The 25,919-nt window shown below is 47.1% G+C and overlaps 2 protein-coding genes across 3 annotated transcripts in view; one reads left to right on the forward strand and one right to left on the reverse strand.

The window, feature by feature from the left end:
- Nucleotides 1-24,372, reverse strand: part of METTL6 (methyltransferase 6, tRNA N3-cytidine) — a 99,234-nt gene extending 74,862 nt beyond the window's left edge. The window contains exons 1-2 of one of the 2 annotated variants that reach the window (XM_086942075.1): nucleotides 24,133-24,372; nucleotides 17,229-17,617 (exon numbers count right to left, since the gene is read on the reverse strand). In XM_086942075.1, the coding sequence (XP_086798201.1) occupies nucleotides 17,229-17,519 (291 nt within the window). In that variant the 5' untranslated portion in view covers nucleotides 17,520-17,617; nucleotides 24,133-24,372. The remainder of the gene's footprint in view (nucleotides 1-17,228; nucleotides 17,618-24,132) is intronic. The other variant, XM_086942076.1, reaches the window with a different exon arrangement.
- A 471-nt stretch (nucleotides 24,373-24,843) lies between these two features.
- The window catches only part of EAF1 (ELL associated factor 1), a 71,588-nt gene continuing 70,512 nt past the window's right edge, over nucleotides 24,844-25,919 (forward strand). The window contains exon 1 of the mRNA XM_086942077.1: nucleotides 24,844-25,042. Coding sequence (XP_086798203.1) covers nucleotides 24,940-25,042 — 103 coding nt within the window. The 5' untranslated portion in view covers nucleotides 24,844-24,939. The remainder of the gene's footprint in view (nucleotides 25,043-25,919) is intronic.

Consider the following 25,919-nt stretch of genomic DNA (forward strand, 5'->3'; position numbering starts at 1 on the left):
CACTAGTATGAAAGTTGCTACTGCAAAGATACACTTTAGTAATAGTGCAAAAAAAGTGAAATGACAGACCAGAATAAGTCTGTCAGGAGAATAATGTGGTCAATTGGACCATCCTACCGTATCCTCTTGGACCATGAGATGATAGAGGATGCAGTCCTGTAAACAAAGAAAAAGAGAAAAAATACTATATTGTGTTCTCTAAACATGACAGACTCTCAGGAACATTTAACCCTGTAAAAGGCTATCATATCATGAAATGAAGACCAAACGAGACTTAGCTGGACCAGTCCAGATTGAGACGGCCACTTAATTAGTTTCTGGTTGCACATAGGGTAACCACAGAAAGTTCTGAATACAATTTAGAAAGATAAATAGACTTACCCAGCAATGTGTAGGAGTCAAGCCTCACCTCACCCGGCAACGGCTCGGAGATTGAGGCCCCGCTCTATGCACAGAAAAATGTGTATAAACATACAGATAGAAAGACTGTAAAGATCTGAGAAGTATCCTCAATCAATGGTATGTATTAAAAGTTGTGCATAAAAACGACTGGTTGTAAGTTGCCCACAGTGATCACAGTCCAATGGAGAAAAAAGGGATTGGGTATAGCATCAAGTGTAAAATAGTGAAGGTAATGACTAACAGGGAAGATGATGTGTTCATAGCATTACTCCCCTCATAATATTGATAAGCATTTCAAAACCCAAAAGCATTTATAACTTTCAGTTTGCAATGCAGTGTAGTATTTAATAAAATGAGAGGGATGGCTCAGCTGACTTTATGCTGCAGCCTATTCTTGAGGGAAGGTACAGCCTCTAGCTTAACTGGTGGAACAAATCAGTATATATCATATTACCCCTCTAAGTAAGTTTTAACATGCTAAACCGCCGAAACGGCCGAGCAAACAGCTTCATTCTACCCCAAAATACAATGGAAAAGCGCAGTTGGGCTAGCATATGGCAGACCGCGTCGTAACAACTCACCTCTCCGTCGGTACCTCTCGGCTAGATCCAAAGCCGAAGGGGAGGCAACGAGGAGAGGTGAGAGGCGCATTTAAATACCCTCCTTAATTGGTGGAGCTTACGTTCATTCTGCCCAGCTGATAGGCTGATGCCGGTCCTCCGAGGCGCCAATTGTTGTCAAAGCGCATGCGTGCCGGTGAGCCACTCGTTGTAGCAGTGTGGTTCAAAACCGGAGCATGCGCAGAGTAGGAATGTCAGTGTTCGTTGTAAGGGCGCCTGCGTGTTGTGTTGTGTGTTCGTTGCATGCGCCTGCTCATTCCGCTGTAGTGTGGCTAAGCTGCATCAACGATGTTACAGACAGGAGCACATCTGCGCTCACGAGGGAGAAAACAAACAATAAATAGTTTTCAAAAAGCATGATAGGCTCGCATTTGACTGCATATTTGATAGTACAGTCAGGGAGACGGGGCGCTGAGAGACTAATTGCGCGCATGAGTTATACAATGTTAAAGATGTATTGTAATATCATCGTCGAGATGTGGAAAGGAGCATGTCTAAGCTTCTTATTGTATGCAAAGGACATATCAGTGAGGGGCACTGCAAGAATGACAGATTATGTAAGTGAAACTCAGACAGTATGCATAAACCACCATGGTATACAATGTCACAATATGTCCTACAGGAACAGGCGATGCATTGGACTCAAGGAAGATAGGACCAGCTCGTGTGTATGTTATATCTGCCATAGTCCATTCTAAGGGTAAGGCTGGCATAGAGAGATGTTTTATTAAACGGGCTATAAATTGCACAGTTTACCTGGGGGGTCCCAAACGGTGTTGAGGACATCACGCCGTGCAGTAGAAGCACAGATTCCAGTGAATTGACAGTGCATGATGGTCAGTGCTCTAAAGGGAAAATGAACTGGTCATATGGACACCCATGGGATATTGTCATTCAACCCTGTCACATCAGTTTTCAATTTAAAAATCCAACGTTGTTCCTTGATGAACAAGAACCGTGAGATATCTGTAATGTGTGCAGGGATGAAAGGTTGTTCAAGGACCACCCACCTCAAATCATCAGCTTTGTGTTTCTTGGCTAAAAAGTGATTCGTTAGGCAGGTAGACTGTTTATTGCAACGTATCGTGCTCTTGTGTTCACTAATACGTAATTTAACTTTCCTGGTGGTGTGTCCAATGTATGCTAGACCACAAGGGCATGTGATCATATAGATCAGTTTCCCCGAGTTGCAGTTCGTGTGGTTGGTCAGCTTCCATGGTCTGGATGTGCCGATGTCGATGGAAAGTGTCTTCTGAGTCTGGGGGCAGACGGTGCAGCCACCGCAAGGGTAGTGCCCCCAGACCGGAGCAGTATTCCAAATGGTGTCAAGAGTGGTAGTGGTATCTCTTCTCTGTGTCTTAGGTCTGGTGTGAACCAGACTATCTCTGATGCTGGGCCCTCTTTTGAAGGCAAACAAGGGCCTGGGTATTGCACCAGATGCTGTGTTCAGGATCTTCCAATGCTTCAGCACCGTTTTTTTGACCACATTGGATAGGGTACTGAAAGTATGCACCATCGTAATCCTGTCAGACGGCGTCTTACTGTGTTGATGTTCAATCAGTGCCTCTCGATTGTTGTTAAATGCTCTTTTGTGCGCCCGACGTATCAGATGATTAGGGTAGTGACGTTCCTTCAGGTTCGATGATAGCTCTTTCGCGTGTTGTTCATACAGGATGTTCGAGGAACAATTTCTCCGAACCCTCAGAAATTGACCTACCGGTAAGTTGTCACGTAGTGACTGCGGGTGAAAACTCCGGTATGATAGCAGTGAATTCCGAGCCATGGGTTTCTTATAAAGTCGACTTTGCAGGCCTCCCTCTCCAGGGAAGATAAGAAGATCTAAGAATGGTAGCTGCTCTTTGCTGTATTCCATCGTGAAGTGGAGGTATTGATTTCTAGAATTCAACCAAGTGTGGAAATTGGTGACCTCAATGCTTGTGCCTCTCCATATGACAATGATGTCATCAATATATCTGCGCCACAGCAACACCTGTCCAAGGAAAGGGTTGCGGTGGTTCAGAACATGGTCTTGCTCAAACTGGTGCATATACAAATTAGCAAGACTTGGGGCAAAGACACTCCCCATTGATGTTCCGGAGACTTGGAGGTAGAGGTCATCCTGGTATTGAAAATAGTTCTCCATCATGGCCAGTCTGGCGCACTCCATGATGAAAGGTATTGGAGTCTTGGGGTCTTTTTTGCCTTGACCGTCATTTTATAATCACTCACTCATTTTTTCACTGCACTGCACTTTACCAGCACCGCCAGTGGCGTGGACACTTCCTTCTTGTGAACCATAACTGCGTTGGATCTAGCCAATTCATCTGGGCATGGATACACCAACTTGGTTCTAGATGTCCTACATGACGAGGCTCCGCCAAGAGGGTGGGCTGATAGGATTTCTACTGCACATTTAGTGTCTATCGACCACTGTGGTCTGGTTCAGTGCAATCCAAGTGCGTAGCTCTCATTGAGGACCACGAGGACTTAGCTTTTTTTCTTTTTAGACCTTCTAGTTCTTCTTGTTCTTTATAGGTCCAATAGGGGTTCTTTGAGCTTTGATGGTCTATAAATATATTCCCCTTGACCCTCCTTTAATAGTTGTTTTTCATTCTGGTATGGGCCCAGATGCATACAATTTCTCTAAAGTGATGAATGGTTGCTATATTTGAGGGACACCACCCAGTAGGTGCTGTGTGTGCTGGCAGAACTGTAATGATTTGAGAGACTATCTGGCCTACACACAAATGCATCTAAGTCAAGTCTGTTCGCCCTGGGTCAGCTGGGGTGCACTCTCGTGTCTTAGCCGCCTGCATTGGTCTTGCAATAGGACCCAGATGGATGTTGATAGTTGGGGATATGGGTATCCAGGGACCCGGTAACACAGTATGATTGAAATATGGGTAAAGTTGTGGCAGGTTTGCATAGTTCAGTAGAGTTTGGAAAACTCTCCTGCTGTTCATTACAGGTCGTATCTCACTGGCAGAAATTAGGCACGCATGAATAGGACTAGAGCGCTCTCAGCTACCGTTTTTCCTTTTAATTACATTTCTTTGCTAGCACATGTTTAGACCGCTAATTTACCCCATCTTTCCCCACAGCGTCGTGACGTCTTAAAGACTCATTTTCTCTTTACAGGTAACACTGTTTACCTTGTCCTTAAAGCTCTCCCTTTTCTAATCACCACAAGCTTTTTTCGTATTTCACTTCTCGATTCCTTTTCTTCCAGGCACACAGTGCACTATTTCTCATGTGCTCTAGTTCCTATTCATGCGTGCCTAATTTCTCTGTTTTAGATCTTTTCATGCTGCATGTTTAATAATACCAACGCACATTGATTGCTTTCATTCCTGCAGTGTGTGCATGGTCTGGTGGCACGACCTCCAAGTTAGACCCACACACATATACTTCACATTTGGGCCTGTGGCTGTCGAAGCGTTTCAAGTAACACTGCTTGTAGGATCATGTGCTGCATGGCCACACCTTTCAATAACACCTTAGGCAGAATGTGGAAGGTGACATATAAGGGTATTTACAGAGGTAAACTAACCCCCTAGCCAAAGAATGAAAAAAAATCCATACGTATTTCTCTCTCTCTCTCACACACAAACACACAATGTCTCCCCTTTCTCTTCTCTCTCACTCACACACACACTCTCGCTTGCACGCACACACCCCCATGGTGTATGCATGTTTCTGCTTCCCACTCAAACATATGAACCGAAACAATATGGCTTTTGCACACATGTAAATACATACATAGTCTCCCTGTCCCACACACACAGATTTGCACCTGACTCGCTCTCACACACTAACAAAGACACATTACTTCCCTCTCTCTCATTCCACACCCCTTCTACGCAGTGAAACACCTGTATGTCTAAGCCTGGCCTGCCATTATTACACCCACCGTATGGTAATGCTCGTGATATCTGCACGGATCAAACCAGACCCAGTGTTGCAAGGACAGTATCTGGTTGCACATGCATCTTTCTTCCTCACTGGCTGAACTACTGAGGCAAATCATATTTATGTGGCTTCTGAGTTTAATTGTTAAACATTAAAGAAAGTATAATTTGCGGCCATAACACACAGCAGCCATTTCTGCATTTTTAATACAACAGCCATTCCGATTTTGAGAGGAGTAAACATCTAAACATTTTTTGCCTTTGGAACCTTAAAGGCATTTACCCCATGAGCTAAGAGCTAAAGGCGTTTACAGAAGCAGGAAGAGTTTCTCTCATAAACGGGACACACATACAGATAAGTGGTATCCGAAAAAAAAGCATTTGCAATGCAATAGGCCTCGCATTTGCTAGAGTTTAAGCTATTGGCATTATAAATGACAATGCTTTTTATTTATGTGTTTTAAAAACCAACACCTAAATAAAAGGCACTCTCATTTACAATGCCTGTAGCTCAAACTCTCGTAAATGCGAGACCTATTGCGCTGCAAATGCTTGGTTTTTTTGCACATACTATCAGATTAGGCCTTAATCTGATGGTATGTGCAAAAAAGATTGATTGGGCCTGTAATTTACTTTTGGTGGCCGGGGCTGCCCCCTCCAGTCCCGAGAGGCTGAGGCAGCAATCACAGTAGCCTAGGCCATGATTAAAGTAGGAGAACGAACAAAGCAGCAAGCCAGCCTGCTGCATTAGCTTAGTTCAGTTCTCCTACTTTAATCACGGCCTCCCGGCCTGGCCACCCACACCATATCAAAAATTGTAATCATGATGATTGATTTATCATCATAATTACACATTTTGATTTATTGCCTGCACCTGCGACGGTCCTGTGAGAGGCTGAGCTGAGCGCACAACTCCCCTCAGGCTGAGTTGTGCGCTCAGCACAGGAATGGGTAGCTCATTGAAGGCTAAAGAAGGCGCTAGCAGGCGAGAGGCCTCTGCACATGTACACAGAGCTGTGCATATACCCATAAGCAGGTTCTAGCAGCACGACTCCCGGTATGTGAAGGAAGCAGTGACATTGACAAGTGCTCTTATTATTCCTTTCTCCCTCCCCCAAGAGTGGGCATAGCTCCTTGCCGGACGTGTGAATCCCCTGATGGCTCCTGGTCCAGGATCCCCCTGAATAGCGCAATTATTAACCCCTTGTGCGCTAGCGATTTTCCCGCTGTGTGCTGGATTTTTCAAAAACCCGCGTTACATGACGAGCTCAGCTCGTCATCAGCATACGAGCGCCGTAGCTGATGACGAGCTGAGCTCGTCATCAGCATCGAAGGGGTTAAAATGTCCCCGGCGCACCCTTTCCCTGTCCTAGCCTCATCTGTTTTAACATGGCACACTACACTGCATACAAAGACCGCACAGGCATAGGGCTCTTACTTCCAGAATGAAAGCCCTCAAATAGTTGGGAACATTTGTCGAATATAAATTCGAGCATAGTGTATCGAAGTAAATAACAGACAAATAACTTCGTAGGAGACGGTCATTTTAATTACACTTAAAATCCACAGTCCTAATTGTACTCATGTTGGCTTTTACCATAGATGTGTAATGCAGATATCACACGTAGGTCAATGTTCATTGCCTATATTTTGCATGTTTAGTGAAGAGAAATATAGCTGGATGAGGGCCCGGACCGGAATTTCTCTCAGCAATGCCATTTTTATCTGAAATTGTCCAATGGTGTTAGTCCCGTCTTAGTCTCCAAACATTTATTCATCCTTCCCTCACAGCTCTTAGAAGACATCAGAGGCAGGCCACCTCGCTCCGCACTGCCTCCTCCACCCTGGCCCCTGCTCACAAGTCACTCACAACAACACAGGCAGGCAGCAATCAGTTAAATTGAATCCAGACCACCACGGCGCAACTCCAGCCAACTGCCACTTATGCCAATTATTCCATGACACATCATTGATTGATTGATTTGGTGCCGGAAAAACTCACCTGCTGTTGGTAGCAGACAGGGGGGGGGGGCTACGTTGGTGGGCTAGCCTAGGAATAATTAAATTATGGTTGGCCACCCGCAGGCTACGTTCAAGAAGTGCGCACAGTGCCTCTGCTCGTCACTCTCACTCGTGATGGTGCAGGCAGTCACACGCAGGCCTAATGCCTGTGATGGGGGTCGCTGGTGCGCGTGGTGTGAGCGCTGCGGCCGCAATAATTGCACAGGAGGCTCGTGCTGGTTTACTGCGTAGTAACCACTAAACTGCCTGGGACACGCCTCTTTATTTATAGCTGGTGCGTGATGACACGCGCCAGTGCTAGCGTAACTTCTCCGACGCAGGTAGACTGCACCGCTACCTCGCGTTAGAGATCGGAGAACACTACACTCCTTCTAACCTTTATTAAACAACAAACAATGATCAAATAGATCTATTACCAGTCACTAGAATTCCAGTCCCAATTCGTCACATCATGAAGTCGGCCACCCGGGAGGATGGAGCTGGGTTTCTTCACAGGCCATACCTGGAGTGCTCTCCCTGTGATGATGGCAGAGATGGGGTCACCCCTTGCGAGGCTTGGCTCTCCTGGGATCTTGCAGGACAACTCGACGGACCCGCAACTGGTGTTCCCGGCAGGGAAGGTGCGCCCTGGTCTGACCAGGTCCCATCTCCAATGGTGGTTGACTTGTGACCCCCGCCTGAGACCTCCTCTTCTGCCGGTTGACGTGGGCTGGTGTCCATGCTTTCTGATGCTGGCAGGTCCGGAGTCCCGGCATCCACCTTTTTGAAGAACAAGATGTTGCGGGTGACTTCCTCTGTTCCTTTTCCAGCGGTTATCATGGTGCCGGTCCTGCGGACGACTGTCCAAGGCCTATGTTCGAATGGAAGCCGGAACTTGCTTCCTGGGTACCTGTCCTTGACATAGACTCTGCCTCCCGCTTGAATGACAGACATCCGGGCCCATCAGTTGGCACTGGCTTGGTCATTGGAGCTGGTCCTGTTGGCTAGGGTCCTTCCCGCTTCGATCGGAGACGGGGTCCAGCTCGGGTGATGTGGTATGGTGTCTCTCACTACTCTGCCCATGCTTGCTGGTCCCAGAGCTGCCTCAGTTGTGAGATGGGGCGTCAGATAATATTCCCTTAGGAAGGTCTATATGGCCCACTTGAGCGGTGATCCATCTGCATGAGCAATTGTTGAGAGTAAGCATGAACCCCTCTACTTCCCCATTTGCCTGAGGCCAACGCGGGGTCACTTTCAGGTGTTAGATCCCCCAGGCCTTGAGATAGTCCGCAAACTCCTGTCCCTGGAAGGGGTTGTCTGACTTCACCACTTCGAATATTCCGTGGGTAGCGATGGTCTTCTCTAACTTAGTGATGACCTCGGTGGCTGTCTGACTTCCCACGATCTCGACCTCAGGGTTTTTCGTGTAATCATCGATGATTATTAGAGCATAGCGTCCATCTGGAAGGTGTCCAAAGTCTACACTCACTTTCTCCCAGGGTCGTTGAGGGTTCTCTTCCATGATGACTGGGTGAGGGTGATTGGGTTGACCCACTGCCAGGCACCATGCACATGCCCTGACTGTTTGTTCAACCAGTGGATCCATTCCCGGGAACCACACCTTGGCTCTCAGTCGGCTCTTGGTTTTTACCTTGCCTTGGTGTCCCCTGTGTGTGAGGTCTACTGCCTGTTGAGCCAGACTTGATGGTATTACTAGCTGCGAACCTCGGAGCAGACAAACCTCTGATATCAACCGAAAGTTCATCTTTTACTCGCACAATGGATTCCAGAACAGCCTTAGTTTTTGGCGTCCTTCGGGTCATGGTGGATTGAATGGGGCGCCAGTCATTCGATTGGACTGCGCTTATGGCCAGCTGCAGGCATTCATCACTCTGGGTGTCTTCTACAATGGTTTCGAGACTCATGGGCAGTGGTCGGGATCTTTCCGATATAAAACGGACATATTCTTCAGTGTCTTCGGCATCCTCCTCTTCCACTTTGGTGGACGCCCTTTGGTGCCTAGAGAGGTAGTCCGCTGGATTGGGCAAGCCCGGTTTGTACTCCACAAGGTAGTCGTATCCCTGCAGTTGAAGTATCCACTTTTCAATCCTCGGCGGAGGTTTGGACGCGGATCCTTGAAAACAGGGGAATCAGGGGCTTGTGGTCTATGAACACTGTGAACGGATGGCCATACACGTAGACGTGGAAATGACGACAGGTCCAGTGGATGGTGATCGCTTCTTGTTCAATTTGCGAGTATCTCTGTTCTGTGTCCATCAGGGACGGACCCGCATACGCTATTGGGGCCCACTCTCCGTTCTCTTGCAATTAAGCGAGTACCGCTCCAATCCCATGCGGGCTGGCGTCTATAGCGACGTTGGTGGATCGGGCCGGGTTGAAGTAGGACAGTGTCATGTCTGCTGACAGTGCTGACTTAGTGTCTTTGAAGGCTTGCTCCTCCTCGGGGCCCCACTGCCATGTGGTAGAAGCTTTTGTCAGTTCCCTGAGGGGTTTCGTGAGATTTGACAAGTCTGGGACAAAACGTCCGCAAAAGTTCACCATTCCCAGAAAGCTTCTTATTTCTGAGAGGTTAGTTGGCACCGGAGCTTCTTGTACATCTCGTACCTTGTCAGGGTCTGGGCCCACTCCTTGGTCCGAGAATGTGTATTCAAAGAAACTAATCTTGTTCTTTAGGAATTGGCACTTTTCTCGATGTAGAGTCAGTCCGGATTCTTTGATCCTCTGGAGAACCCGACAAAGTTTCCGATGGTGGTCTTCGATCGATGACGCATGTTATGTTAGATGACTCTTGTATCGCGCACTGTCACCAAAGGTTTCCTGGCGCTCTTTATAACAGGATGGAAAATGAAGAGTTGAAACTGACCAGGTTAGCCTAGGGAGGGGAAGAGGAATGTCTTAAGCAGTTTTCTGAAGATAGAAATGGAAGTGCTTGACTTGATGAAAAGAGGGAGGGAATTCCAAAGGCTAGGGGCCAGATGAGAGAAGCGGCGGCCGCCGTACTTCTTGGTTTCAACTTTGGGAGCAACAAGCATGTGAAGGTGAGCGGAACGGAGGTTGCGTGACGGGCGATGTGAAGTAATTAAAGATTGCAAAAATGCAGGACTGGTGCAGTGCTGGGCTTTGTAAGTGAGGCAGGGTACCTTAAAGGCTGTCCTTGGTCCCATCGGCAACCAGTGAAGTCGATGCAGCAGGGGTTTTGCCGATTGCCATTTAGGGATTTTATAAATGAGACGGGCCGCCTGGTTCTGAGCCACCAGGAGACGATACAGCAGGGACTGAGGGAGGCCATAGTAGATGGAATTGGAAAAGTCCAGGCGGGAGAGAACCAAAGAGATGACAACCTGAGTTAGAGCAGAAGGTGGTAAGAGATGGCTAACTTTGCGGATCTTTCTCAGCTGATACATACAGGACGAGATGACAGCGCCCACTTGGGCTTTCAAGGAGAGCTCTGCATCAATGATCACGCCCAGACTTTTCACTGATTTGACCGAAGGTGGAAGGGGGCCAAATTCAGTGGGCCAGAACTGTGGACCCCAGTGAACAGAACTGGAGCCGGGAAGGAGCAGCTCGTTTTTTCCTGGATTCAACTTTAATTGATTCTCATTCATCCAATGTAGGATGTGAATCATAGCGGTGCGAAAGGTGTTGACAGCATTGGAAGAGTTGAGGGGAAAAATTATCTGCATAATTATATACCGTGATGTCCCAGTTCTTAAGTGAGTGGATAAGTGGGCGAAGGTAGAGATTGAATAATAATGGCGAGATGGAAGAGCCTTGGGGTACTCCACAAGACGTGGAGGTTTTTGCTGCGGTGTACGGGCCCAGGCGCACAGCCTGAGTACGTCCAGTTAGGAATGACGCGATCCATTTGAGGGCAGTACCCTGGATGCCTGCCTGGCCGACACGGTGGAGAAGGATGTTGTGGTCCACCGTGTCGAATGCGGCAGACAAATCCAGGAGTACAAGGACTTGAGGGATGCCCGCATCCGCATTTCTCCTCAGTGTATCCAAGACCGCGAGGATAACAGCCTCAGTTGAATGGGCGGGTCTAAAGCCGGCCTGGTTGGGCTCCTGGTAGCCAGAAGTCTCAATGAAATTAGAGAGACAACGAGTGACATATGCTTCTGTAAGTTTAGAAAAGTAGGGAAGGAGAGAAATAGGGCGAAAATTCGAGAGATCGCCGGGATCAGCTCCAGGTTTCTTGAGAAGGGGCACTAAGATGGCATTTTTAAAAGAGTTAGGAACAATGCCGCTCCCCAGAGAGCCATTCAGTAGGGATAGAATGTCATCCGGTAATTTAAAGCAGATATCCCGCAGTACTGATGGCGGACAGCAGTCGTTGGGGGAACCCGACTGGACCCGGGTAGCGAGGCCCGCTAGAAAGTAGGATCAAAGGCGGGAAAGGTCGTGAAGGTCAGGGGATTATCGGAGGAAGGTTCCAAGATGTATGACTGAGGACAGGAAGGGATAGAGTTTTTTATTTTTATAATCTTTTCAACAAAAAAGTGGTTTAGAGCGTCGCATGTCTCTTGGGAGGGGGTCTGAGCTGGGAGGGTTCTGTCATCCGTGGTAAGTTCATTCATGACCTTGAAGACTTCCTTGGATTTATTGACCGCTGACGAGAGTCTGTTGGAAAAGTGGTCTGACTTAGCTAAGATGATGGCAGCTTTGTATTCTCTCCGCACCAAGATATAGAGCAGCCTAGCTGAATCGGAGTAGGTGCGCCTCCAGATCCGTTCCTGCTGGCGCACTTTCAATTTGAGTTGCTTAAGATCATTCGTGAACCATTTATGAGACGAATGATGCCGTGTGCAGGGAAATTTCGTAAGTGGAGCGAATTGATCACTGGCCAACTTTAACCAGGTGCTAATGTCTCTATCCAGTGAGTTAATGTCAGAAGGGTCAGTGAGGTTCGTATGTGGACGGGTATCAGCCAAAGCCGTAAGGAACCCCTGGGAGTCAAGTGCGCTCCACTTCCGGGCGAGGCCACCAGCCATAAGAGGGGCGGGGGTTGTGCCAGCGACTGTGATGATGGTATCGACTAGAAAGTGGTCCGACCAGACACATGGGGAGACGACTGGCTCGGACAGTGTTATGTTGTAGGTCCAGATCTGGTCGAGAATATGACCCTTGATGTGGGTAGGGTGAGATACCTGTTGAATCAGGTTCAAACTGTGGAGTGAATCAAAGAACTCCGTAGCAGAGGAACCGGCCTTAGGATCGTTGTACCAGTAATTGAAATCACCGAAAAGGGCGAGACTGGCATGGTGTGTCAATAGGGCAGACAAATGTTCACTCAGAAAAGTGGAAAAAGATGTCATAGGGTGTGGTGGACGATATAGAAGCAGGAGCGTGAGGGCACCCATGTTGGTTTCGAGATTGAGGAGCAGGAGCAGGTTATCCACCTCAGGTATAGGAAGGGAAGATGAAGAAAAAGAGTTAAGACGTTTGGAAATGATAGCCGCTACCCCACCCCCAGGACGATCTCCCGGGCAGTCAGCGTGGAGGATGTAATAGTCGGGAGGGAGGGTCGCCAAAATGTCTGGGAGAGACTCGGAGGTGAGCCAGGTTTCTGTTAACAGAAGTATATCTGGTTTATTGGTAGACAGAAGAATAAAAAGCTCATCATGATGCCTTACTAAAGAGCGTGTGTTCAGATATGTTACCTTGATGGTCTGGTTGCTCGTAATGGAGGGAGCAGGCACGTTACAATTGCTGAGGTCGGGGGTAGCTGAGCATTTAAGACCCAGAGAATCTATACGCCTAACGGCAATGGGACATAATGGAAGGGGGGGATATTGTAACTGTCTTAGTGATTGTGGCGTATATGTGGTAGAATGGGCAGCGCGACTGGCCCCTGGGCCCGGTCTAGCGCGGACGGGCGCAGACGGGCTGGTCTTAGGCGCGTCTTCGGCGCGCGTCCGCTGCGCATCCTGGCAGGTGAGGGCTAAATAGTCTCCAACCCGGAAGTCGGGGAGAGCTAGAGCGCGTCCCCAACCAGCCCTAAGATGGCGGCTGCAGCTGGTGGGCGGCTAGAGTACCCTGTTTCCCTCTGCACTAACGGAACATCCCGCGGCGGATAGGGAATAGGGGAAAGAGTGAGTGCAAGTGTCAGCAGGTAATAAACATAAAATCACAATTTAGCTATACACTTTTAAAAAAACGTCTAAGTCACGAGAATGAAACTGAACAAATGTGACAGAGCGTAAATGGTGAGCGCTACAATTTTAAAATAAATGAAGTCCTCTGTGCTGAGCTAACTGGTGCAGATCTTCAATAAAAGTGTTATCCCCGAGCCGAGGGCTCGTTCTGCCTAAATAGCCTCTAACCCGGAAGTCGGGGAGAGCTAGAGCGCGTCCCCAACCATAGATGAGTAGGTCGTCACTTATGTTTAAGACTCCTGAGAGCCCGCTGAGGACTTTGCAGATGGTGTTTTGAAACACCTCCGCAGCGCTTGAGATCCCGAAGTTGAGGCGTCGGTATCTCCTGAGAACCACATTGCGCCGTTCAGTTCTCCCAAGATGTCGTCAATGGTGGGGGTTAGGTGGCGTTCCCTCTTCACCGCAGCATTTGGGAGGCGCATGACCACACAGATGCGGACCTGCCCCGGCTGTTTCGGCTTCCGTGCCACTACGATCGGGGACACCCATGGTGTGGGTCCACTGCCCTTTTCAATAATGCCTTGCCTCTCCAGCGTCTCTAGCTCTTCTTCCACCTTCTGTCTCAGGTGGGACGCAATGCGCCTGTGCCTCAGCGCCACTAGTTGGACTGACGGGTCAATATGGAGGGAGACCTCTTTTCCTTTCGGGCATCCAATACCTTTGAAGACATATGCGAACTCCTCCATGATGGCCTCTAGTTCTTCCTCTTACACTGCCATGGCAAACGATATTAGCTTAAGTTCTTCTGCTTATTGACCACTTATCAGCATATCACTTCCTTCTTTGGTCACGTATACTGTGGTGGGGGTCTTGAGTCCTTGTGTTGCAGTTCAGTCTTGAAACATCCCAGGAGTGGGATGGGTGTCTTCTGGACGTATGCAAATACTCTGATGCTGGCCTCACGTAATGGCGGGCGTGGACTTAGTTGATTATATACAATGGCAGCCATCAATTCGATCGATTCCCCCGTGTCAATGGTGGCTCTCACCTCCTGGTGGTGGATCTTAATACGGCATCTTGGGAGTCGTTGTCGCTTCTTTCGTGGCTGATCAACTGCGAATACGTAGTGAACCGGGTAGTCTCCCGTGTCATCATCCATCTCCTCGCTGTCTCGCTCTTCAGGTATCGCCTGCGCTGCCTCCTTTTTTGATTTCGCCGACCTGCATACCACCACAAAGTGGTTCATCCACCCGCATGAACTGCACTTTTTCCCTCTCGCTGGGCAGTCTTGCATGCGATGGGGCGCACCTCCGCAGTAACCACTCTCCCTCTTCTTGTCTTGCTGTCGTCTCCCGGCGTTTTGGCGCACTTTGTGCCTCACCACATTCGCCTTTTTCACCACGTTGACTTGTTCCGTCTTGATGGGTCGGTGGAGGGGCGCTTCCATATGGGACGCTCAGGCTTGCGACAACTCCTTTGACCGCCCCAGGGTAAGGATGTCCGCCAGGGACTTACCATCCTCTTGAAGAATGTTCACTCTCAGTTTGGACGAATAGCATCCTTGTATTGTCTGACCCCGGATCTCTTCATGTTCGTCGCGGAAAACGCACGTGCTGGGCAGCTTTTTCAATCGTCTGTGGAACGCGTCCAGCGATTCCTCCGCTTCTTGCTTGGCTTGAAAAAATTAACCTTTCGTAGTCCCTGTTTGCCATCGGCTCGAAATGAGCGTTAAGGGAGTTGAGAAGCGTGACATACATTTTGGGTGTGGCTTCTACCAGGGTTTTGTAGATGCGGTGGATATCCTTGGCTCCAAGGTGGAGAAGTAGGGCCCTGCGCCTTTCCCAGTCTATGCCAGCCCCTTCGAAGTAGATCTGGAGGTGGTCTGTCCAGTCTCTCCATTGCGGGGCAAGAGATGAGGGCACTACATCCACCACAAAGGGCTCAATGGTGGGAATCGACACCATCTTGGCGCAGACGCAGTCACACCTCGTGACGCATGCACTGCTTACCTCCTGGGAACACTAACAGCCGCCCGGCCCAGGGTGAATGCAACGCCTTCCAGGTCCTCTCCTGTTGCCAGTATGTTTCAGGCCTCAACGAGGTGTCCTCCATTCACCGGATGCTGGGGTGCCTTCAAACGAGGATTCCACCGCGTGCACAGGAGCCTCTGTCTCAGCAAAACATGTTCAGGAGCTGCAGGGCCTGCTTCGACTGCCACAGGCTCCCCTGAGGGCACACAGCAGGCCAGGAATGCTCGGGCTGCTCACCATGGGCCCAGGGCAGTTATCAATGGCCCACCGATTGTCCCTCATTAGGCACAGAAGGGCTCGTTACTGCCCATCGCCAGTGTGATGGGGGAGGGGGCTGCTGGAGCGCGTGGTGTGAGCACTGTGGCAGCAATATTTGCACAGGAGACTCGTGCTGGTTTACTGCGTAGTCCCCACTAAACTGCCTGGGACATGCCCTCCTTATTTATAACTGGCGCGAGATGACATACGCCAGCGCTAGCGTAACCTCTCCGACGCGGGTAGACTGCACCGCTACCTCGCGTCGGAGATCGGAGAACACTACAATGCCCTAGAGAGGCGAGCAGATGCGGCGGAGGAGGAGACAGTGCATCATTCTGCGCACTGGCACCTCCTCCTCCTCCTCATCCTGAAAGTTTGGTTGTTGCACACCCAGGGCATGGGTCAATCAGGCTTGCTGCTGTTTTGTTACCCTGCAGCTTCAGAGAGCGGTCTCGGTCAGACTCGGACTGGAGTTAAGTAGTATTGGAAGTCTGACTGACTGTCTGAGTCTGACACACAGACTCAGACAGACAGTCAGTCAGACAGTGACTTTTCTCTCTGAATGAAACGACTCACGTGTCACGTCACTCACGGTCCGACGGTCGGACTGAAAATAGGCCCCCCAGCCACAAAACTGGCCCCCCGGTCGGAAAACCCGCCCTCACCCCATCCAGCCTACCGGGAATTGCCCGATGATCGAAAGCACCGGTCCGACTCTGATGGGATTCACTGGAAATGTTGTTTGCTGCTTCTCCTCCTACCTTTCCAACCAACACAATTTTGTTCACACAAACACCTCTGGGTCTCAAAAGAGATCCATCACATGTGGAGTCCCCTGCCCCTCCCCACCCCCAAAAGAGATAGGAATTGCTAAGTGCTTGGTTCAGTCCAGGCATATGGGTGGCTTGTATTGCCCTAGATAAGCATGTAAAAGCACAATAACTGTGTGTGGGGTCATATTTTTGAATACAAAAAATATGTTTTTGTAGGTGACATACTTTTGCACAAAAATAAATAACTTTCTTGATAAATAATAGCCATTAAACAGTAAAATGCAATCATAATTCAAATAAGCCTTCGGTTTGCGGGCGGAATGCGTTGTTTTAGTGGGAGAAGATGGCATATGCATACAACTAATAGCCTCTGTAAGCTCATGCGGTTCCTGAAAACAATTAACCTCATGCACTGCACTGGAAGACCTCCCTAAAAGGAACAATAATACACCTAAAGACCAAAAGCATGATAGTGAGAGAAAATACTCAGCTTGGCTGACCCAAAAAATTTGAATGATATGGTTTTCAAACAAAAGCTAAAAAGTGTGATCCAAAGTAAAAAATGGCTGGAGAGGGTTCACCTAAACTATCTTTGTGAATTATTTTTGTTCCTTCATGTTAATGATAAAAGGACTTTCCTATCACTAGACATAATGAAATAGCTCATACTAACCTTTAAGCTGGAAAGACACCTCTACATGTAGAATGTATCCCCAGTAACCCTGTCATGGTCTTTTATCCATAGCCAGGAAATTGTTGTGCCCTTTCAGATATCCTATCAAAGCTTTGTATTCATCCAAGATCAAACAAATAAGTGCCATCCAACTGGGGGACTAGAAAAACGAGAATTGTGGCATCTGCCGAGTAAAATCCATTATTATTATAATTCTACTTTAAAAAGACAATGATATTTTGGGAGAGGAACTGACAAAAGAAGAGCGAAATACATTTTAAGTACATTTCTAGCATAGTATCCAAGTTATCAGGTTGGGCACAAGTGAAGTCCACAATGTCACCATCTAGGGCTTTTTAAAGACCTTCAGAACTCAATGATTCCCCAATGCTCGCGGAAACACTAACAAATAAAGTATGGTAACAAATTGGAAAACCTCACCGTCCTACAAGCCTTCAGCTCCTCAAACTCTCGCGTTGTCCAGTGCCGGTCTTTGAAGAAGTTAACACTGTTTCTCTTGTAAAAAAGGTCCCAGTTCTTCTGAGCCTCTTTCTCCAGTTTCATCTGTTTGAAATCAGACACGGTGCTGCAGTCTTTGTCCAGCTTTCCCGCTTCTTCTGGGGTTAGAGCACGCACATGGTGCGCTTTCCTCTGGAAGGGTGCTTCCTCTGGTGTATGAACTGAATCAAGTGCATCCTTCACCCCCACACTATGGGTGTCCAAGTTATCCATGTGATTCGGAATCGGATGGATTTTCTATACCCGCTCGTGAACGTTACTCACCAAATGCGTGATCATTTGTGAGGAGAACCTGATTCAGCATGTCATACCTAAAAGAAAAGCAATATCTATTATGTAGTGGAAAGCAAAAGCTTCTTCACACTGTGCGAAATTAAATCATTTTAGTAGTTGACATCTGAACTAGGTTTCCCTAAATTCTTAGGAACCAGTAGAGAGTACCACAACGATTTGTTTTCATCGTCCAAACTGAGTCAAAGTCATACAAAAAGTACACATATATCCAATCTATCCTACATGTTGTTGTGCACTCCTACATTATAGATCTCATTCACCATTCTATCGTTTACTTTTTTCTAAAATATAACAATTTTTCCAAGCCTTTACACAAACTCATTAGACACCTTTTGTCAAGATGGTATCCTTTATAAATAGAATCAGTTGCTGCAGAACGTGAGAATATAGATGGCAAAATGTTGCCTGGATAATAAAGGCTGAGGACCCAGCAGGAGGACAGGCAAGGGATTTATCAAAATAGATGGCCTTTGGTGAAACAGTAGATTCTAAAAACTACAGTAATCTACACTAGTCAAGCAATTAAATATACTGGGGTGAAGGTTTTGAAAATTGTTTAAAGAAGGCTCAAAAGCCAGACTTCCCTATACCAACTAAATTCCACATACACAAATGTCAGAACAGATTCTGGGCTGGCATTGAACTCGCCTTTACTCTACTTCGTAAATTCACCATAAATTGGGTGGAGTCTGCAAACAAAACCATAAAATTTCATGTTGGGGACACACGAGAGGGATGGGCAAAAACACACATACACCAATAACAAAACATCTTACCTAAAAAAAGGAGGTTCCTTGGAGGCGAGATCACAATCAGGACTCGATTGGAGCTAAATAAGACCAAGCATGGATTACCTGCTCTGTGGAATGACAGGGAGATGGTCTGGGTAAGAGGCCCCAGTGAAGAAGGGTACTATCTCCCGTTCTAAATGACCGTTGCCTATTGATAAGTCTCCCCTATATTGTCTTCATTACATTTACTAAACTATTACATGTATTTGGTGCACCATTGTGTCTGTCTAGGATGAGTGGTAGTTATACCTAGCTCTGGGTGGTAGCTCAGACCTGGGAGAATTGGGCTCCAGGGGGTAACAGCATTTCCAAAAGCATGATTATGGCAGAAGTTTGCAGTGGGTTGAATCCCATGGTGTCAAAGAATGGGGAGAAGTGTATTTAGGTTGGTAGAACGAGCCATGAGAATATCGACAACAGTTAGTGTTTAATGTAAGATTAATTATTATACATGTGGGACTAAGAAGCTCCCCAAAAAGCTCCAAATCAGTTTTTGGTTGGGAGACGCTCACTGGAAAATTAAACAACCAGTTTATGAAAATGCCCCTAAAAAAAACAATGATATACCCAACCCACTGGTGTGATCTGCCAGTGTGTAAATGAAGTGGCTTTGCTAGACCAAAATAAGAAGATAACAGTAAATAAAGAGTAGCAAGATAAGGCATTTCTATAAAGAACTATATGTCACAAAGACGACGAACACCATACTGTCAACTGGTGACACCTATGAAACACATCCATCATTGTCTGCATCATAGGAACCCTAAACTAAAAAGACTTCCCAAGGACTCTGTTGTCCGACCACATCCAAATGGAATATTGTGGATGCTTGCTCCTGTTATAGGTTAGGTACCAAAAGTGGCGTCACTAGGGTTGGTGTCACCCGGTGCAGGTAACTCATGGTGTTACCCCCTCACAACTTACCGGATGGACCATCTCACCCTCTGCCTGCACCATGTCCCCTCTGCCTGCACCATCTCACCCTCTGCCTGTACCATCTGTCCCTCTGCCTGCACCATCTCACCCTCTGCCTGCACCATCTCACCCTCTGCCTGCACCATCTCACCCTCTGCCTGCACCATCCCCCTCGCAGCCTGCACCATCCCTCCCTCTGCCTGCACCATCTCACCCTCTGCCTGCACCATCTCACCATCTGACTGCACCATCTCACCCTCCGACTGCACCATCTCACCCTCCGACTGCACCATCTCACCCTCTGACTGTACCATCTCACCCTTTGCCTGCACCATCTCACCCTCTGCCTGCACCATCTCACCCTCTGCCTGCACCATCTCACCCTCTGCCTGCACCATCTCACCCTCTGCCTGCACCATCTCACCCTCTGCCTGCACCATCTCACCCTCTGCCTGCACCATCCCCCTCGCAGCCTGCCCCATCCCTCCCTCTGCCTGCACCATCTCACCCTCTGCCCTCACCATCTCACCCTCTGACTGCACCATCTCACCCTCTGACTGCACCATCTCACCCTCTGACTGCACCATCTCACCCTCTGACTGCACCATCTCACCCTCTGACTGCACCATCTCCCCTCCGCCTGCACCATCTCACCCTTTGCCTGCACTATCCCTCCCTCTGCCTGCACCATCTCACCCTCTGCCTGCACCATCTCGCAGCGCACATATGTGCAAATGTTGGCGCAGACGCACGTTGTTCGTGACACGCTCCAGGTGTCTGCTTAAACCTGCGGGTCCTGTGTTGCTTGGCTTGTATCAGGTCACATGCTTTACTATACAGAGAGTCAGAATAATTCAGAAATGTGCCCCATTTCCCGGTGTCTCTTTCTATCTCTCCCGTACCAGGATCTTTTATACCAGTAATTTGATTTTGATTGTTTTTTTCCTTGGCCATCCAGGCCAGGAAATGACCCATTTTCTCACCCTCTTCATAGACCTGGCAATTGCTGGCCCGACTATTAAGAATTTCCTTACCGTTACCCTGAAAGAAACTTTCAAAGTTTCTTTCTTTTCCTGCCATAAATGCAAAGAGCTAGAAGACTGCTTGGTCAAAGGTTTACACAATGCCTCGCCAGCCCCTCTTTGCTAATTATACTGCTGTTTGCTTTTGTTCTCTCGGCTCCCGAAGTGAATCCAAAAGTGACAGAAAATATTAATTTCCAGGTCTCAAATGATTGTTCACACCCGTCCCTTATTGTCTTTAGAAAAGCCATAAAGCAACTATTCCCTTAATAATACATTACTAAAACTCTTCCTGCATCAGACTTAAACCTCCTTCCTGTTCTAGCGCCTGGATGCGATATATTACTTTAGTGCTGCTACATAGATATAAAAATATAAATTGAAATGTAAGTGGAATTAAAATCAGTTTAGTTATATCTGAGATTTCCACAGATCCGCTAAGAAGACCATTAGCCTCGGAGTTTCTGTAAAATACCTAATGTTGGCATTATTTATTCATTCTTATGCACATACTGAATTAATGGATACAACTAATCTGTACCTGCAAGCGGAATCGGTAATGTATTTATTCAAAGGTGACTGCCTTTTGGAAAGGCTTTCGAAACTGAGCACCTGCTTGGTTTATTTTGGCATTTTACGTCTCATAGCGGTCGCTTTTTGAAAGAACAAAACCTTACTCATTACAGATGGTGTCACCCCATGTGAGGGTGTCACCCGGTGCGGTCCGCACCCCCCTAGTGACGCCACTGGGTACCAAATCACCTTCCACAACATCAACAAACTATTTGCGGAGGCTGTACATGCGACACAGAAGCCATTGCGATGCACAGCACCTAGCGGGGAAGATGGCCAACAAGCCATCCTATAATATGTTGTTGAAGGTCCGAACAAGTACTGCTACTGATGCCTTCTGGCAAGGTATGTTCCCAGCATAGCAGGGTGGTCCGCTGACCAATCCAAAATAATTTTTGCTAGGAGTTTATTTACCCAAAGAAACATGCAGGCTTATCAAGCTCATAGCAATCACGTCTGTTTACCCTGAAAAATAGCTTATGTAATTCCCACTGCAATGAAGCTGACTGAATTTGCCGTTTTACCCAACAATTAGGTCATGATGTTAGTTCAGTCCACTAAATCAAGTTCTCCTCTGGACACCTGCCCCCTCACATCTTAAACATGGCGGTTGATCTTATCTTTTACATAACATTGACAAGTGCCTCAGTGCCGACCACACAGAAGTAGGACATGCTTGTACGGATTCTCAAAATGCCTTCTGCTGATCCTAGTTCCTTGACCGTCCCATGTGCAGCACTGCAAGTGCAGTATTGGTAATGGTAGATGACCTTAGAACTATTCTGGGCCAAGTAGGATGAATCGCATTGTGGCTTTAGACACAGTCTCTCACTCTGTCCTCGTCACTCACCTGGTCAACTTTGGCTTCTGCAAGCTAGCGCTGGAATTGCTTTATTCGTTTCTGTAGGACAGAAATCAGACGGTCACTTTTCTTCCATTCCATTTCACTCCTAACTTCATTCAGTGTACCTTACCCCAGGGATCCTCATTAAGACTGGCTCTATTTAAATTTGTATCTCAGTACATCTCGGACGGATATACCTGCCTATTGGCACCTACGGCCCACCACAAATGGGCATTCACTAGTATTAAGCAGAGGTATTTCTACATTGAAAAAGAAGTTACTTTTTGTTACAATATTTTTGGTGGACACATAATCTTCCTACAGATTCTAGCCTCTGCGTAGAGGTGAAATGAGATTTCTTGGGGTTGATTGTGAAGCCCCAGTTGTGAAAAACCGTCATGGTACATTGAAGCTGCTCTTTACCCAGCGCTGCAGACTCTGCTTTCACCAGTCAGTTATCCAAGTATGTGAATATATGGACGTATGGCTATCGTGGTGAAGCCACCACAACTGCTATCACTTTTGCGAAGACATGTGGTTGGACTGTGAACAAATCGTGCTGGTACCTCATTGTGAATCTCAGGTAACACCTGTGCCGGTAGATACGTGGTCTATAAATAAGCATCCTAGATGTCCATGGATGTCATCCAATTTCCCCGCACTGAGGGCCAGCAGCAGTGCTTAGTTTGTAAAAGAATGAGTGCCCAATGAAGTGCTCAGAAGCCTACAGCTGGAACTATTAAATATTAGCACCCTGAATACTAAGGTTGCAAACTCTACAATCCACCTCAGGCCTCTTCAATCCACTACCAGTCACACCTTTCCCCTTTATCTCACTGTTGCAGGTTATGCCCCATTATGATGGGTTTTCCATCTTTCACTTCCTCCTTCTTACCCCTTTGTGCGTTTTTTCTTTTTTGATCTCAGGAAATCTCTGAGCAGGAAAAATACGTGGGGAAGTGCCTGTGGCCCCCACAGGCAACCACTGGCTCAAATTAAGCACTGGCCAGCTGTACTTGAATCAGAGACAGCGCTGTGAACTTAGCTTGTCAAATCATTAAGTTCAAGAGGCAAAGATCGAAGATGGGCCTCAGATCCCCATCCTTCATATGGAACAGGACATAAGGAGAGTACAACCCAATACCCCTTTCTTCAAAAATCACCTCCTCCATATCCACGTTATTCAGTGGGGCAAATATTTCCTCCTCTAAAATGAAGGCACTTGTCAGAGTGCATGTCTTGGTGGGAGAGAGGACAGTCTGGCGGGTGGAAAGAAATGGTATGGCATAGCCTTTGTGGATTAGCTTGACGACCCTCAAAGCCTTTGTGATGGCCCTAACCCCCTCCTGCCCCACCAATGATCACATTGTTAAGAGTTGGGGTCAGAAAGGGTTTGAGAAATTACTCCTCGATTCGCCTCTGCCCCAAAAGGAGCTTAACATCTGTTGGAACTATTAGGAGCACCACTAAAGGTTGGTGCTGCCGTAAAGCTTGGATTGTGTAGTAGCCTCTAAACTTCCTCTATTATTAGTGAAACTGTCTCGTTGGGAAGGCTAGGCACAAAGAACAAGCTGTAACTCTGCTGTTTTTTAAGTGTTCCAAGAAGGAGTCAGCCTTCTCTCCAAACAGCTGTATGCCATCAAAGTGCATGTTCATCAGGGTTGCCGGAAATGCCCTTAGAAGATAATGGAACCCAACCACCTGGGGTGACATAGCATGGCAGCTGTGCCCATGGACCCAGCTGTGTACCATTGGAATCCAGGCTGCATTTCAAAATCTGTAGGTGTCCAAACCATCACCGGTTAGGTCGAAAAATAACTTTTTCCATGTGGTCTGGCAGGATAACTGTAGGTTTCGCCAGAGGACATGGACACAGCAGCCCAGAAGGCATGTGACGTTAACAGTGCAAAGGGCTAAGCTTACAGTGGCAAAGGCATTTTGGCTCCCTATCTGAAAGTACCATAAGAGTTCAATTGTGTGGGTCACCAGGGCAGGCCTATGATATCCTGCTGTTTGTGGACTGCTGGGCCCAAATATGTTTTTTGTCATGCAGCCAAAACTGGTTCTATGGGAGTCTCATTGAAGCAGGGCTCCACAGCTGTAGAGAGCATTTACAAGATATTTCAAATGTTAGATTCTACTCAATGTTGATAAAAAAAAGTGACTAACATTAATATTTTCTGTTGTAACTTGTATGAGATTTAAAATGTAAAAGAAAGAAAACCACTAAAATAAATCTCACAACTAATCAGTCAGTCCTCAGACCACGAGACCTGCAAATGTTATGCGTTTTCACTTTCGTTATGATGAAAATCATCATTTAAAAACCTTCTAATGTATAGTGCTATCATAGAAAAAATCGAATTTGTTGATAATTCTTATCATACCTGTCCGCATCCAAGAACATAGAAACGAAAGGCAACACTTCTCCGCAATCATCGTTTTTATCGTCCGAAACTATACATTTCTTTCTCAGTACAGTGCCACCATAGCTTTCTTCATATTGAAATATACCAGACACTTTCGCTACTACAGCTCACACGCTGCAGTACCAAGGCAAGTACCCAGAACCGGCCAACTTTAAATCAGGAAAGTGTTTCTTTTACCCACCTCGCGCATGCGCAATGATAGAAACATTAATAATATTGGGGGAAATCTATTTTAGCGAGAAACATGGATGCCATTTTGGAACTAAGTTTCAACATAGACTAGTGATGCTTAAGATGGGAATTATTAAAAATCGCAAAAGTTCAGATATCAGTGCACCAAGAAAATTTGTAATGTGTGTTATCTTTGAGATAATGAAAAGAAAAATATTTTAAATTAATCAAGCTTACAGCAGAATCATTACCTTTCAATTTTATGAAACAATAATTTAATGAGTCAATTAAAGATAATAATGAAGGTTCACAGTTAAAGTAGGAATGTGTTTAATGAGCTGTACAGTTTTGATGAGGCTATAGGACCAGCAAGATGGCGGCCGTAGCGGCGTTCAAATACAACTAAATATCTTCTAATCTCCGCCACCCCCCTCCAGACGTCCGCCTGATGCGGCACTTCGCCCTCACTCAAGCTCCGCCCCTGCCTGCCCAAGCCACTCCTCCTTGCGACCCTCCCCCGTAGGCCCCGCCTCTACCGTCTGTCTGGTCTCCCGGGTTTGTTTACAGTCTGTGGGTGATCGTTGTTTTTAGGCAATGAACGGGAATCCGAACCCCTTGTTGGACCGGGAGGAGCACGGATTGAGGCTGGGCGAAAGCTTCGAGAAAAGGCCGAAGGCGGCCTTCCACACCATCCGATGTGAGTATCCGGATGGCTTGAGTACAGATGACAGGGAGGGTGCAGACAAATGATCATCCCTGAGCTTGGCCCACAGGTGTGAATCACTATTGCGAATACTGGGAGGAGGAAAGATGTTTGAGTAGCTAAGAAAAAAAGAGTCGTAGGTATGAGGGGCAATCCTGCGACAAAGTTGAGACAAATAGTGCACGTCCCCAGGCTATATATTGTGCAGTCTAGTGCTCTAAATGGAATGAAAGTGAGTGGAGTGTATAGAAAGGCCAAGGCATCGTAGATGAAAAAACATTTTTTTATAAGACCAGTGGCCTGTGTGTAACTAAGGGTTTATCCTAATCGGCGATGGCTGTCTTCTAAGCTTGATCTGTTGCTAAATAAAACTTTCTTGTGCAGTCAGAATTCTAGAAATTGAAAAGCAAATGACTATTCTTATAAGGGCTATGCTCCCACACCTGACTGATATCCACTTTCCACAGAACACCTCCTATTATCTCTGTTGCTTCATGTCCTCCAAGTTTAAATCTGACAATTGGAACATTTTGGAAGACTGCGCAGACATTTTCAACCTAGCAGTTTTAGTTCACTTCGTTTGTATTTTTTCGTTTTAGTGAGGTTAGAAGCTGTTTGGAGATGTAAACGTGAAAAACACCAGTTTACAGCTATTGGTGGACTGGACACTCCCCCCCCCCCTCCCCAATCCTCCCCCCCCCCCCAAGAAAGTGTTTTCCTATGTAGGCATTTCATTTTTTCCCCCTGGTGTCTCTAATTACGTCTTTCATTTTCACCTCTATTGACCAGAGTGCATGGGATGCCTAATCTGTATTAATAGTGATAAGCACTGTTTTGACTGAGAACCGATGTACTCCACTAATCCGAGATA

The sequence above is a fragment of the Lissotriton vulgaris genome, chromosome 10 (assembly GCF_964263255.1).
Source record: "Lissotriton vulgaris chromosome 10, aLisVul1.2, whole genome shotgun sequence".
NCBI lineage: Eukaryota > Metazoa > Chordata > Amphibia > Caudata > Salamandridae > Lissotriton > Lissotriton vulgaris.